General features: G+C 41.4%; 1 protein-coding gene across 1 annotated transcript in view; it reads right to left on the reverse strand.

Annotated features, from left to right (window-relative positions):
- Nucleotides 1-16,427, reverse strand: part of TPD52L1 (TPD52 like 1) — a 41,350-nt gene extending 24,923 nt beyond the window's left edge. The window contains exons 1-2 of the mRNA XM_088530328.1: nt 16,335-16,427; nt 2,397-2,512 (exon numbers count right to left, since the gene is read on the reverse strand). Coding sequence (XP_088386454.1) covers nt 2,397-2,512; nt 16,335-16,353 — 135 coding nt within the window. The 5' untranslated portion in view covers nt 16,354-16,427. The remainder of the gene's footprint in view (nt 1-2,396; nt 2,513-16,334) is intronic.
- Between the last annotated feature and the right edge of the window lie 341 nt (nt 16,428-16,768).

Genomic DNA, 16,768 nt, shown 5'->3' on the forward strand with positions numbered 1-16,768 from the left:
TCAGTAGTGCAATATGTATACCAACACACCTAAGAATATTTGTAAGAAAATGGGAGTACCTACTATAGTATCTTACTATTTTTTTTAAGACAAAGTAGTAAACTGTTAATAGAACAGTCCAGTGCAAAAAATATAACAGGCATTTTAGCCTTGTAGACCTTGTAGCTCAAAATCTGAATCTCTAGTCTCAATGGCTATTGATATGTAAGTTTACTTGGGTGAGCATCTCCCAGTGACACCAAGGATGCTCATAAATAAAATTACCCATAAATTTGAAGAAACATGCACTCGTATCTTTCCTCACATTGAGGATAAATACACAGTAACACTCACAACTGAAATTAGAGCGTCTGGACCAGCTGGGAAACCTGTAGGTCAAATCAGAGAGCTACTTTAGTGAAGGTTACAGGAGGGGGAAGACAACAGGGAGTAAATGAATACTTTGATGGGGAGAACGGAAGGACAACAGATGGCAGTGCCTGGGATAGCCAGAAAACCTCAGCCCTGGACTCAGGAGAGTGTACCACCCCACTCCACTGAGGGATAAAAAAAAAGAAAAGAAAATCTGCTTCTGACCTTGTGTCAAGCTACTGGGCTACAATTAGCTTGCTCCTTATTCAAATTTTCCAGACCTTTCTAAGAATAATTATCAACTTTGTTTTGTTGCCCAAGGGCAAGCTGTACACCAATAAATTGCTGTGAGCAATATGGGAGGTAATTTAGAGATCAGTTAAGATCATAATATTTGAAAGGCAATCTCTCGTTTTTTATTGCTTTTGGTAGATAAATTAAATATGTCTACCACAAGCCATTGAGAAGACTCAAGTCCCACAAGAACCAGCAAGCAGACAGGATGCCCAGAAACTCATGGATCAGCTCCCTTGGAAAGGGCTGATTTTCCAATCTCTTTTATTAGCTCCTCCCATTACTCTCAAGTCCGTTTCACCAGAAAAGCGTGCAGAAAACAACAGTGGATCAGGGAGGAAAATCCAATGATAAATGTGACAATTCCAGTCTTATTGCTATATGCTTAGCTGCTATGTGATGAGCTGAATACATAAAGCAAGCTTCCCTCTTGCTGATTACCCAAGTAACAAAATCATCAAAGAAAGAACAAGGGACATAACAGAAAAATCAGACTTGATAACAACATTAAAATGAAATTTTAAAAATCCCTTTTTTTTTTGTCTCATAGGAAATTGTAAACCAGCATTTAAGTTGAATGACTTGAAAGTTATTAAGAATATGACTCTCATTAATAGTATTTAATATTATTACTTAGCATTAAATATTTTGTTATAGGAAGGAGAGGGATTAATCTCTGCAAAAGAACCGTTCTCTGCATGAGTCTATTTCACAGCAGTAGATGCTTCACAGAGCACTGAGGAAGAATGGATTTAGGAGGGAATGCTTTTTCCCTAGACAGTTTACATTTTGGGGGCATATGCTCATGGTTCCAAACTTTTCAACTTCCTACCATTCAACGTGACTGACTGTACTTTTGTTATATGACATTTCCAATCTATTGTTTTAACCATTCTTTATTTCAATCAAGTTAAATATCCTCCTGCCTTATACAACTGTGACTTCTGTTATTTCTCTCTTACTTAAAATAATTAAATCTTCATTTTATTCTCTCTTATTTAAAAGAATTAAATCTTTTTATCTTTAAAATAATTAAATCTAATTATTCTTATTCATCCTTTCCTACTTAGAAACTTCACTGCTTTTTTTCCAGTCTTTAGCAGAACTAAAAACAAAAAAAAATTGAATCCACTCTTGCACTGCAGGCCCAATTGAAACAAGTTCCTTAAAAAGACCACACAGTTCATTCAGGCTTCTTTCCTCCCAAGTTGTTGTTGTTAATTATTACTTTTTAAACCTCTTCATGGTATTCTGAAAAGTTATGGCATGCTGTGAAGTTTTTCACTTGTAAGAAAACAGAACAAAAACATAACCCTTTCTAAATATATCAGTGCTAAAATAAGCAAAATTACAGCAAAATTGTGTTTGCCATCATCACTCTTCTGATATCATCAATAGCTTTTCCTTTGAGCATCATACAAAATCTTTTTGATCGGGAGTCACACCACAGCAGCACAATTCTATTGATCCAAAAGGAAGAATAGATTTCATTCTTCATAAATTAAAAGTTTACAAATAAAAACAACTGGCATTTGTTGACTAAAATGGCATATTTAACTTTATGATTCACAAGTAAAAGATGATTTACCTTCCAAAAATATCTAAGGAAATAAATCATTTTACCTAAACCCAGCATAGAATAACTTTATTAAAATAAAAAGCATGCTTTTATGATATGAACTTCATATAATTAGTACCTCCCTTTTCAGAAAGTAGAAGAATTAACAGCTACAGAGATTTAAAATCATTACCTTAGCTAGCTCAGTCTTTAACTCTTCTTTCTCTTCTTCAGAAATCATACTGGTGAAGTCGACATCAGTGACCACATCTTCATCTGCTTCATGCAAAGACTGTGTTTCCAACAGGCCTTGAAGTAAAAAGGTCAAGATAACTATTATCAATCATTTCACCCATGATACTGACATTCTCCAAAAATAAATGGTCTATTTAATGTTCACTTACTAAAATAAATAAATACATATATATATTTTCCTGCTAAAGGTCATTTGGATCCTGTTTCTTTGGTTCTGGAAAGCTACTGCCCATGTCAGATGAGAAATGCTGTACAAAATGAGCTAATATACAAAAGCAGCAATCCCACCAAGAAAGCAATCACCTTGGTTCCTACTAATCCATGAATGGGAACCTCCCCAACTTTAATAGAAAAAAAGAAAATAATTTTTGCCTTTCAAAATAAGAAAGTTAATTAATGTGGATCACTGATGGGACAGTGACAATACTACACTGAGCTGTATAGCAAGTATATTTCGCAGCCGAATTTTCTTTTAAAAATACTGTTTGTAGCAGTTTGAGAACCTTACAGATGAACATAGTTTGAGGAAGCAATCACCATACCTACTGTTTGAACATGTCCAAATGTCTTGAGAAGCGTACCTTGGTTCCTCATGTAAAACTGTGAGGTGTCACCTCTTACTTTCTGTTACTTCCTTCATCTGACTATCAAGATCAGTATGAGAATGTATGATAACTCAGCTAAGCGCATACATAAATGCTTTTAACACCCAGTTGGCATAATATATTCAGAGGAAACAAAATATATCGCATCTCCCTATCACCTAGTTCATAAGAGAATGACTGCCATGGCCTCAGTCATTAGAGAACATTCATTCTTCATTGCCCATAAACAACACAAACAGTACAAAGCATCAGATAAAACACTCTCTCCTTCAGCACTTGTTTTCAGAGGTTCTCAACCTGCTTCTGGCGTGAAAGAAAATTCTCCTCCAGGATACCCCAATAGTCTTCCCTTTATTTCATCTCTTTAGATAAAAGGTATCAGCCACTTTGGACAATTTGTGACATGTGTGTTGTGTAATGCAGAACAGAAACTTCTTGAAGGTTCACACAAGGCCACATACTCTACTACTGAGATGAGAAGTGTGCCATTTGTTAAGTTTCAGCAGTACAGAGTTTTCATAAGTTTCATAGTTTTTGTGCATGTCTCATGGAGAAGAAGGCCAAACTCCCTCCAGGTTTCTGTCATTTCTCCCACCTGAAGCCCCTAGCAGTCCTGGATTTCCTGCTATTTAGCAGAGTGGAGCTGATTCGATTCCTATCATCAGCCTCACTGCAGAGCACCACAGGGTGAGCTTAGCAGTCTTAATTACCCTCTCCCTCAAGTGGGGAGAGAAAAAGCAGCAACACAGGTGCTGAACCCCTGCCTGGCACCACATGCAAGCGAACTGGTTGCATATGCACCAAAGTCTTCAAAAAGTGAAAGCAAATAAAAGAAGTCTACACCTTAGTCACCATCCCCCAGTTGCCAGGAAAACCCGTATTTCAAAAGTCAACAAAAGAAAAACACATTTTGTATGTGCCGTTCAGCAGGAATAGTCTCAAATTACTTTTATTAGTGCTCCTCCGCTCCTAAACACAATCGTTGTTTTGTACTTGTTTCGGGTTTAGCAGCAGCGCTCTGGGAAAGGGGCTAAGCTTATTCCCTGTGGTCTTGGAAACAGGCTCTTTTCTCAGGAATGGAGTAGGAGCAGAACAAGGCAGTTCAGAGAAGCACAGCAAATAATCTACGGCAAGGGGGTTATGGCTGAAAGAGTTTAAGGATAATCTAAGAGCAGAAATTACAAAAGACATGAGCTGAGGAGATCTTGAGGCAGTTGATAAATGGGAGGCAGAGCTGAACTCAAGGGATAACACTAGTTTGAGATTGGCTGGATATACGAGAATTGCTGGGCAAGAGATGGACAGATATGGAAACTAACAGAGTCTCAGACCACCAAAGACAACTGAGTGACACTGAAGTAGATGAAGAGGCAAGTTCAAAAGCTTGCAACTACAGTCCATTCCAAAAAACCACACAGATGACAGTCTTTGCACAAGATTTTGAAGTCCCATCGGTGCCAGCCCCAATTCTTATCTCTTGCTTCTCATTCAAGTTTCAAAGCACTTAAAATTCTTGTCTGATCCCTCAATCCCTAATCATCACTGTCTTTACACTGAGGCATCACTCCAGTCATCTCACATGTCCAGACAGTTTTCAAATATATATGTATATTTATATTTTTAAGCCTTTTTAGACATATGTGCCTATTTCCTCTCTCATCATGACAAAGTCCAATGTTGGATTTCAGAGTTAGAGGTCTCCCACAACAAATGTAATGAAAACAGTCAGGCTGGTAAAGATTAAGATTTAACTGACAGAACGCTAGATGAGCTTATCCTTATATGAAACATCAGAGAATATATTGGTATTCTTACACTTGTATTAAGCTTAACTGATTTCATTGCTTTGAGACTCATAGTAATCCTACACCTGGAAGATACTTGAGATACTTGCCAGACCAAAACATTACAGAGCCTTAATCCTGCTGAAGCAAAGTCAAGTTCTGTGCAGTCAACAGCATCACTAAGGCAGCAACAAAAAGCAGAGCAGTTGTAATCAGGACATATTTTCATGCAAAATGGAGCACAATATAGGTCAGCATCCCGCAACTGCTAAGTTGAGACTGCAGCTGCACGAGTACAGACTTGTCAGCTAGGCAGCCATGCTGAGCTACACAGCTCATCCACTCAGACACAGGATTGTGGTGACGTGATGAAACCAAGACCAAGGTCCGGGATGAGCCCTCACAGGGCTCTGCCTGGGGCTGGAAAACTGGCCCACCCCTCTCAATCAGCTGATCCAGGCAGCCCCTCTTGTGGCGGCCTGAGACTGGGCTGCCTGGATCAGCTGATTGAGAGGGGTGGGCCAGTTTTCCAGCCCCAGGCAGAGCCCTGTGAGGGCTCATCCCGGACCTTGGTCTTGGTTTACATCCACGTCACACACTTGTGAGTGTCTGAACCTGTGTCACTCCAAGAGCAAACAAAAAGCTCCCATGAAGGACAGGAAAGCACATAGTAGGATATAAATCAATGCAAAAGCTGCTTGGTTTGTACCATTTTTAGGAGGTCATGGTACCTGCTGTCATATATGATTAGATAAAGCATACAGGAAAGATGAAAGTGTAGGATTGCCAGAAATTAGGAACTGCTAATCATAAAGAAGGATCCAACTCAGAAAGATTAAACAGGCAAAAATACACAGAAAAAGGAGGAGGTGGATGGGGGAATACATTTAATGCGATCCTTTAAAAGATCCACATGACAAGATAACACAGCAACTGTGTGAGGAGTTACAGGATGCTCAACTTTCTATGGGCATCTTGGCATTCTCACCCAGAGTTCATGCTGGTCATGGCTGGGACTGGTAGTAGAAGGTTTACAGTTTGCTGCTAAACCTGATTTAACTCGGAGCTGTACCCATGCCTGCTACTAGGAATTTTTAATTACACAATGAAGTAATGACAAATAACTATGTCACTCTAAACTTTCCACAAAGCTTAAATTAACCAAAGAATATACAGTAAAATCTGAGAGAGATTTTTAGACTCCACATTCAGGTGTCCAAAGATCAGCTGCATGCACTCAATTTAATCAGTTTTTTTAAATGTATTTTTCCTCCATATTCCTCACAGGCTTATTTTGGAGCGTATTCCACACCAAACTAAATCTTTTATGTGATCTTGTAAAAAAAGAAAACACTACTGGCAGCGATGTCTGTTGAATTAACCACAGGGATAACAAAAAATTGAAAGCAAGAAAATCAGATTTTAGGTGCTTTCAGGGAAACGCATACATGATGATCCTTAGTGTTCTAACAAAACACTTAAGTAGAAAAGTCCTTTTCTTGATCTTATTGTCTTTATCATCTGCGCACACATTTTTCAGCATATCTGTTTCCTGACCAATTAAAAATAGCATACCAAACTTGTTGCCTGGTATTCATATCAGTGGGAGACCATGAAGCACAATTAGAACATGAAGCACATGAGAAGCACAATAAGCAATGACAAGCTACAACTTCATTTGCCATGTCACTATACGGTCACTAACAGCACAGCACAGTATGTAGGAGTACCGTTTCTCAACAAGTGTTGGAAAACACTTGTTAAAAAACTTAAATTGCAATTCAGTCTAAGTGATGAAACTGAAAGCAGAACAAAGGAACTGTCCAGACACTGCATTAGTGTCTGAGCTTCTTTACGGTGTCAGTCTTAATACAGAGATGAGGGGAGATGGGGGAGATGAGAAGAGACAAGAGAGTAGAAGCAGATCAGAAACATATACAATAAAAACTAAACTGATTGTAAAATTTAATATAAGTTGGAAGATTTTCCATAACTATTTTTTTTCACTTGGTATTTATTTTGGGAGAACTCAAAAGGAAAATATTCTCTTATTTAAAGTGAACAGACTACGTGAAGGAAGATTTTCCTTTGCCTTTGATCCCATCTATGTTGAGACCAAACTGCTCAACCCTTAAAGCAGAGCCTATCTTTTTCCTAAAGATAAAGGACTTGGGTGAATTGGGTAAAAGTGACAAGAGCAGTCACAATAAGTAAATAAACAAACAAACAAACAAACAAAACTTATTAAAGTACTAAGCTTTGACCTAGGATCTCTTCTTCCAAGCAAAAATCACTGAAACATCCAGCAATGCTTGGCAGGCGCATCTTAAGCATTTTATCCAAACACATATAACTGTCTTGATATGAAATAATAATCAGGCTGGCCCAGAGAAGACAAGGGCAATACTGCTTTCCAGGCTGTAACTATGAACGCACAGAGCAATTGTTGTGCAGTGTAGCAGTTCAATGACAGCAGATGCTTCTTTCCATTACGTCAATACTGAAAGCAATGACAGTATTGTGCCACTTACTGTGCTTCCTATGGCCATTCTGCACAACTTTCCTTGAGGTCAGGGATAAGAAAAAGATGTCACAAGTGGAAGGGCTATATCACATCTTTTCTTTCTTGAGGCAGGGCAGAAGAAAAGAAAAAAGAAGATGAAGTCACGATGGTATAATGGGGAACGGGAAAGTGGATGACACTGAGTCACAAAAGAGACTTGTTCTCTACAAATAAGGTACCCTAGAAACTGTAACAGACTGCATAAAACAAACTAGGGAATAAAGCATACATAATCAGAGTAGAGAAAAAGAAATGCTGGGAAGATAAGAGCTATGACGTGAAAATGCTGGCAGTCAGAGGTGGAAGTTGTCAGTTAAATTTTTTAAAACCACGCTTACACACTAAAAATACACAAAGGCACATTTTTCTGATCTCAGAATAGACAGGCATCTTCGGTCTCATCCTCAGCTGGGAGATGTGACTGAGATCCCATCAATTGTATAATTGAGCTCACACATCTGCTTTGCTGAACCAAAGTCACACAAACTTCATGACATGGTTTAATAGCCTCCTTCCTAAGAAAGGATCAGTTTATTGTTTTTCTCTAAACCCAGATGCAAAAGAAAAATCATTAGATAGAATCTAACTGCAGCATAATTACATTCACAAAACTCCTCAACTAACTTCCAATAAAGCACCAGTGCTGAAAGAAGCATGAAAAATTGTGTGTGTGTTTGTTTTTTTTTTAATTAAGAAAGAAACGCTTCAAGTAATCTCAATATCCTCTAGGTCAGAAAAACCATAAGTTCCAAACAAGATCTTTAGAAGTCTAATTTAAAAATGAGCGAAATCTTGCTGTAGTCAGTAAGTTGCTTTCTTTTTCTGCAGCCCATCTGTCTCAGCACACACAGCAGAAGTGTCACCTTGCCTCCTGAGGATGCTCTCTCACTTCTGGTCAGGTAATCTTAACTAGAAAACACGCACAATGAGCAATTATAAACGAGGCACATGAGAGGTTCTTTATTCTGCTCAGCTGAAAGTCATAATTCTTATTGCATTTATACAGCTTAAACTTTTTAGCACCATTATCTGTACGAAAATACGGACCTATGAATGAGGAAGTGAGAAGGGCTAAATTATATCCCCCTACATTTGCTCAGCCTTTCCCACTGGGAGGTAAAGATTGCAGCTTTAGGCACCAGGACTGGCTTTCTGCACGCTGCCTGGCGCCACGGGCCCATGACCCACGACTAAGGCTCGCAGGCAGCATCACCCTTACAATAACACACTAATAACAGTAATTCGCACTCAGAGGAGCGTGGGCCCAGCTGCGTCCCCAGAGCCTTCCTGGAGGCTGGTGTAAGGCCCTGTGAGAACACACAGCCGGGCTTCCCAAAGGGAACTGCATCTTCAATATACCTAACCGCTAACAACATTTATAAGCTAACAACAACAACAAAAATAGAGCTTATTTAACTTTATATTATTTTACACCTACCCATTTACCAGCGAGGAAGTCCATATATTCCCCTTCATAGGCCTTTTATTAAAATAACTCTATTTCTTAAACCAAACGCAGGAAATATATTGAAAAGCAGCTTTAAGTCAGTGCCACTTTGCCTGCTGCAAACGCCCCGCCTTGCACAGTGTGGCAGCCATTCCCACGGGAGGTATCCGATAAACTTAGTGCCACACTCTTGTTTTCTGGACAGGCTACGGAAAATACTTGCCAGTCAGCAAAGCACTGTGTATCCACGCCTGCTCAGTGCAAAGTTTCCTTAGTCTTTTCATTCCTTTTTTTAGGCAGCACCTTGAACCACAAAATGACTTATTTATTATTTTGCCTGTAATGTTAAGGCTTTCAGAGTTCTTGGCACTGTTCATTTTGCATTGATGCCCACTCAGTGTTTTGTACCATGTTATTACAAAGCAATGCGTTGGCTTAGTGACATTGTGGGTGGAGACATCTGGGGCTTAGGGTTCTGGGTATCCATATCTGTCCAATCCCATATAAACGGGCTCCTCAGCTCCTCTCCACTTGGGAAGGGTTTCCAGAGGATAAGGCTGCCCCAGTCAGAATGACTTGCACAAATAGTCCAGGATGAGAGGCGTTAACTGGACCAGGATGCAGAGACAGGCACTTGCAGACACACTGGGCAGTCTCAATGCTATCTTTCATGGCCCTGATTTACCCTCGAGTACCAGCCAAAGCAGCAGCCACCACCGACAGGGCACGATTTTCCTCCTTTATGATCAACGGAGGAGATCATCCCTAAACTAAAGAGGGTTGAAACTGCACAAGATCACATTCAGCAATAAGAATGTCACTCAAACATCTGTCCTAATCCATATCATGTCTATCATAACTTCTCCTGAGCTACTTTAAGAGGTTCCTAGAAGGGAACCTCTACCTCCCACCCTCTGCTGCCTCATTTGAGAAGACTTTTCCACAGACATTACTGCAGAATGGACACATTTCTGGAATGTGAAACTCGTATTCCAGTGTTTGTATTTGATGATATCTTCCATTCATGCCTTCACCCCTTCTCAACCCCGTTGTTAAAAATCTTAGCCTCCACAACCTCCTCCGTCCTTCATTCCCTTTTGCAGCACTTACCTATGACTACAGTACTAACTGCTTGCCTTTCAGGACACATTCACGCTCTGTATTTCAGTAAGGGTTTGGGCCTGACAGACTTTTTTCTGGATCTAGTTCTAAATCCTTTGAATCTCTCCAAAAAAGCTACAAACTGTTATCATTAGATAGTTGTCTTTATTCCTTGTGCTTAAAGAGCAGTAAAGTCCATGTTATCTAGAACATCCTTCCTGTACTTCTCTAGCTTTTATTATTTTGAAGCAATTTAAAACACAGGCAAGAGACATTTTTCTCTATACCTATAGCATCTTCCCATATCCTGACGGCATCTGCTATTTAACTCCCCCCATCAGCCTAGCTACTCAAGCAACTGCCCCTTCTTCACCATCATCTTTTCTTTGTTATCAAAAGCGTCTCCATTGTCTGACCCGTGACACAACCGTGGGATTTACCTGCAAAGCCACTTAGCTTCACTGGTTCTTTAGGCTTCCCACGTAAATATAATAGTGTGTAACGCTAGTTAGATAGTTTAATTGCATGGCAAACATCATTCTCCCCGATTATGACTTTGATTCCTTCCTCCCACAATAAGTTAATAGCTGCCATCTGCCTATTAAAACACTTCAAGCAGAATATAATCTTCTGTTCCCAGAATAATTGCCCCTCTAATTCTATAACTCTATATACATTTTACTCATCTTTAAGGAAAACCTTATTTTTTTTTAATAACCTCTGATAATTTTTAATGAAAATTTAGCAAGCAGTATCCCCGTCCCTGTACAGAAAGAGCGTTGAACAGCTGAAGCCTTGAAGACACTCCAGTTAAACACATTTGCTCAAGTCATTCTGTAAAAATTTATAGGCTTTTCCTGGAGTGCCTTGCCTGAGATCTACCCAGCAGAGTTAAGAAGATTTTAATTAAAATGCGAAACACAGAAAGAGGAATGAGATAAGCACCTAAAATATCCGAGCCAACATCAGCATGACAAGTTATTTCCAAATTCACCCAAAGCACAATGAATATGATTATTCCAAGGAAGTTACTCAAAGATATTTTAAAACCTCAAGATGGTTATCAGCAGCTTTCTGGCAGCTGCAAACTGTGTGAACTCCCTGAGGTTCACGCAGGTGACAAGGCAACTTCTCTGAGCAGGTGAACACAGGAACCGGCCTTTTTGCGGAACAGGCGAGGAGCGCCCCGGCTCCCGCCGTTCACCACTTACAAACCATCACAGAGGTAACTCCATACAGCTTTTTAGTGCCACACCACGGGCACTGTTCACCCTGCTCTTCACACTTACAATTTCTAAGTTAGTTAACTGGCAGTTATTAGAAGTAACTTGCAAGCGTGGCACAGGTGCTACAGAACCCTCCTTGCACAGGGAAAGAGGGATGGTGTTCCACAAATCAAAGCAGAGCCCAGGACGAAACAAGGCTGTGTGAATGGAAAATAAAAACAGGAAAAAAATGGGTTATTCGTGGCCATTGCAGCTATTCTTGGTCTTTCTATTCACTGCCTGCTTACCTGAGCTTTCTGGATCCTTGTTTAGTGACTAAAACACAAAATTGCCCAAGAATTGTCCATTAGTTAGACAACAGACTATGTGAAAGGAGTTATTCTACCCAGTCACAGGATACCCACATATAACCATGTTCTTCTCTTATTTCTGTAAAACTTCATAAATTTTACTGATGTGTCATTGAGATGTTGTAACTAAACCCTTCATCATCATCACTTGCTATAAGCACAGCAAAGGTAAAATAGGACCAGCAGGACAGGGAGCATGAGAGACCCAGTAAGAGACCTTCATTGCCATGGCAGACATTGTACTCAAGACAGTGTCACTTCACAGATGTCCAAATCTTTGCACTTGTTCTGCACTTTTCGATAATACCTGCAAAAGTACCTCCCCAGTACTAACATTACAAGACAAAGCGAGACAGCGAATAAGAAGGTTTAGTATTAAAGTGCAACCTGCACTTTGATCCTTGGACCTCAAGTACGTCTCAGCAGCACTACCTCTATCCTAGAGACTAAAGCAAATCGACAACCATGCCCAAGGTTTTAGAGAAACTCAGTGTCGTATCTGACATTTGAATGTAGATTTTTTTTTTAGTCCTCTTTCACTCTTTCCAGAGAATGTTTAGAGAATGCGGCAGTAAAAATGCCCAGAGAGCAGCAGAATGACTACAAAAGAATGGGCAACTTTTTATTTTTTTGAAAAAAGGCATTGTGACTGTGCATTTTTATCTGATTTTATTTGGATCCCATAAAAGTAGCCTGCGCAGACCTAGTACTTATTATCCCAAGGTATTTCTGGTTAGTAATTCTGTATTTCTGATTCTGATCTTATTTAGCCTTCAAACACCTCCTGAAACTGAAGGCTGACTACAGTCTTTCTAAACCCAAATTCCTGGATTATCCTAAAACAAGCTATTAAAAACCTAAATTCCTAAATACAGCCATGTAGAACACACTTCAGTCACTTTGCAGTCTTCTGCTAAGCTTGTGCCACAAGCTCCACACATTCCCGAACGGCACCGAGCCCCATCGGAAGGGCAGGGGCAGCCTAATCTTTCCACTAATGCATTTGAGAGCGCTGACTGAGAGCCTATTTGTGCTGCCTTACAGCAGCACCCTATATAAACTGCCCAATGAAAATAATGATATGTGAGGAGAGAAAAAAAAAGGGAGCAAGAATTTAATATATATATATATATATTGAGGGCTGTTCTGTTTCATTTTGCATGTTCTGTATATCGTCATCACTGGAAACCTGGAAAAGTTGCAATGTCTTAGAAAATTGGTCCCAGCTTTTAGAAGACGTGTCTCATTACAGCTGTTCTCCAAATCTCAGAGCGTTACAGTCTCAGCTTTCTTATGCAGCAATGAAACCACTCATTTCCTCAGCCTCGGCAAACTGAATTTCTTCCTGTGACAAGTGTCTTAAAACTGAAAGCAGAGCTGGTTCAAAAGGGTAAAATAAAAGGACTGCATTTGCTTCTCGACACTTATTTGCTTAAAAACTGGTAATATTACTGATAACTTATTCCATGCATACATTTTCTTTCCATTACTATAATTGTTCTTTTACCATTCATCCTTTTTATCTCAAGCTCTGGGCACTTCCGTTCAATATTGAAGAATTCTATTATAAATTAAAGCCCTACCATTTCCACTTGACCTCATCTTCACGGGACCTTCTTAACATGGCACCTGGGACTCGCAGCATGCAGTGAAATACTGAAGCTATCATTGGCAAGTTCAATTATCCCAACACCCTCCTGACCCTCAGCAAATCTCTCTCCTGCTCTCTTCCATAGCTAGGCAAAAAGCAGTGAGCAGGCGGTACAAGCACCCACTTGTTAACGGAGTTGTTCCTGAAGCCTTCAAAGCACTAAAGCCCAGGCATTTTCCTTTTAAAGATAGGCTGGGGAATGTAGATGCACCTCTGGCACCAAAAGGAACCAGCAGCCAGTGCTGTGTGCACCCTTCAAATATGTCAAATTAGGTTTCATCATCTGAGAAGGTTCCTCCAAAAATGTAACGCGAGGCAACGGGAAGGATATTGGGTGAGCAGAAGGATGAAGAGCTGAAAGCTGCCCATCAAAGCTTCATCCAAGGAAGAAACAAGACAGGATACAACACGGAAAGAAAGAGGTTTCATCATGTCTGAAACTAGGAGAAAAAAATGGGAAAGTATCACAAAAGGAGAGAAATGGATTAAGAAGGAAGCTCTTAGGTTGAGTCATGGGATTCTCAGCTGAAAGCCCAACAGAAGACAACCACAGTGCTCTCAAAGCTAGGGCACAGATATGGTTTTAAGCCAGTAACAGCTTGATGCAGGAGAAAGTTCAGCTGTGCCTGGGCCCAAAGTGAACAACAGGAGAGGAAAATACAGTCTGGAGTTTCCCATCTTGCAGGCAAAAAACACAGTGCTTCCAGAATATTTCATTTTAGAAGTGACTGACAGTCACAGGAAGAAAACAAGTATGTTCTTAAGAAATGTTTTATCCCCTAGCCTAAGTACAGCTGAACTGTGTGTTCAGAGGATCCACTATATGATAATTCAGTGGAAAATGTAATGAAAGACAAAAGAGGCTTAAAGGTTACAACTTACGTAAAGTACAATTTATGATGTTTATTACACATGTAAATTTGTCAACATGGAACATCGGTTATTTCCTTACAAAAGGATTTGAACATTAATTTCTACTCTTTCCCATCTGGAAGTCTGCCTCATCCAGTTAGCACTGAACACCACAAGAACATACTTAAGTATAATAATAATTCCATTTCAGCCCATGAAATCTCTGTACTGCTTCAGGTTAAAATACCAGAGCATTTAGCTTGCACAATCTTTGGGCATGGGCAGATGTATGAATACAGCGCCTTGCACAAAAGAACTCCTCATGTTAGCTATGGCCTCTAGGCAATACCATGAGGCAAGTAATTACACGTAACAACTTTTTTTATTATTATTTTTTACAGTCACAAAGAGATTTATAAAGCTGATTCACGCTGCTCTGTAAAGATGCTGACAAAATTATTTTTCTGCTCTGAAGAAATCTGCATTTTATATTTGCATGGGTGTATTTCTTGAACATGCACTTGATCTACTAAGGCATAGCATCCCTTCAGGACAATATAAAACGGCACAAAAAACATAATTATGTCAGAAAGTCCTTTTGAAGATTTTCTTCAAAGTGTTAAATAATGAGCAACTTGACAGTGCTTTCAAATTTAGAGCTTTTACCTTCTCTTTTCAACGGGAAGGCAATCCCTGAGCAGAGCACACTGGAACAAACTACTCAGAATTTATTTCTCTGTGGGCATCTAAAGGTTCCTTAGAAGCAATTCATAAACTCATTAAAATGTATATATATTTCTCCTGCTGCTTAAGCAGATACTTGAATTCAATAGATTTTTTTTCTCCCCAAAGCAAATTGCTACTGTTTTGTTAGTAACCTTTTATGACTATGTTCTGCAAATTACATAGTAGGGCTGAAAAATTCAGATTTCTGGCCAGTTCCCTAATGTACTTAATTGAATCCTCAGGTTCAATTCTTTTTGCCAGCAAGCTCCATAGTGGCTGTAACAGGCACTGAATTAAATCTAGAAGAAGAGGGGCACATTTTGGAACAGAAGTTTCCTGACATGTAAATGCCACAATGCTTTTAACTTTCACTGCTAGTGCTTTAAAAGATTATTGTTGTTGTTAAGAAATGGGAGACTGTTCTGAGGAACTTCAGGGACGAAACACACAGAGGAGAAAAAAGGGGGAGGAAAAAAAAACGCTTATGAAACGAGGGTAGCCTTGAAGAGTCCAAAATTGCCCATCAACTACGTAGATTAAGTTTAGGATTACAAAGGAAAGGAAAGGAAGGAAAAAGCTCCTGTACTGGATGGAGGAAAAAGAAGGGCTAAGAAACCCTAATGAGATAGAACTAACACAATACAAAATATTCTCCTTAGCCAGCAGACACTCACTCAGATGAGAAATGTATTAAACAAAAAAACCTTCCTATGGCAGTAACAACACTGTAGAGACACTGTAAAATAGTTGCTGACCAAAACACAGATTAGCCATACACCCTACAGCCGTATTTAACACGTACGGGGAGTATCCACCTTAGTGATCGGGGGAGGAAGCACCTGACATGAACGCAGCCCGTTATCTCGCCAACTGGACCCGGGCGCTGTTTGCATCAATCCCACAGAGCAAGAAGCGGCCCCGTCCTTCACCACGTGCACCTGTTCCCAACCCGCATGTGCCTCCTCCTTACTTCTAGTTATTTTACAGACGGCAGAGTGTTTTCTGACCATCCTGCTTTCCAAGAAGTACTTTTCTGCCTGCTGCCTTGTCAAATAAATAGTTTTACTGCTCGCTTGGCGGTCTGGGCTTACACGCGCGCACGGCCAAGTCGGAGGGTCCTCGGACCCCAGAAAATAAAAGCGAGAGCTGAAGGGCGAGGGAGACCTGTGTGGATCAAACACCTTGTGCTGGCCCAAAAGCCACCTAAACCTGGCAGGAAAACTTTCTTCCGCGCTCTGGCGACTCAGTTAATTTTACCCAGGGAGAGCCGAGGGGCTCCGGTACCCGGTGCGCAAGCAGTGGCAGCGATCGATGAAAGAATAACAAAATTCAGCCCTAGCAGCTGCAATACATAAGCGACCCGCTTGCCTCGCCTAAGGACGGCTGCGTTTGCAAAGCCGCAGGAATACTTCAGCCACCCAGTTTTAAACGCTCGGGGCACCGCGGGCTGCGCCCGGTGCCGAGGGAGAGCGCCCGGCGCGTCGCCTCGCTCCCGAACCGCTCCCGCTCCCGAACCGCTCCCGCTCCCGCTCCCGTCGCGTCCCGTCCCGTCCCGTCCCGGCGCGACTCACCCCGTGCCTGCGCCTCCATGGCGCGCGGCGCTGCGCGGAGCCGCCGCCGCCACTGCCGCCCCGCACGGAGCAACGGGCGCGGGGAGGCGGCGCGCGGAGCCGCCCGCCCTCCGCCCCGCGGCGCCCCCTGCCGGCGCCGCCGCCTCCCCGGGCTCGGGCCGCGGCGGGCAGGGACCCCCAGCAGGCCCTGCCGCGGCCCGGGCGGCGCGCGGGGCCCGGGGTCAGCGTTGCGGAGACATTTGAACGTTTCCCAGCCTCCCGCCCGGTGCCGGGGATGGCCTTTCGTTTCTAACAGGGCTCCGCGGCGAGGCCGCCCTGCGGCTCTTGGCAAGAGGGCCCAAGGCCAAAAGGGCTCCTGCCCCCTCAGAGAGGGCCCCAGAGATCAAGCCCAAAGGACGGGCACGTGGCCCGCTCACGTCCACGGTCCCCTCACG

Source organism: Tinamus guttatus, unplaced genomic scaffold (assembly GCF_059628265.1).
Source record: "Tinamus guttatus ecotype Peru unplaced genomic scaffold, ASM5962826v1 Tinamus_guttatus_pri_ptg000366l, whole genome shotgun sequence".
In the NCBI taxonomy this organism is placed as follows: Eukaryota; Metazoa; Chordata; class Aves; order Tinamiformes; family Tinamidae; genus Tinamus; species Tinamus guttatus.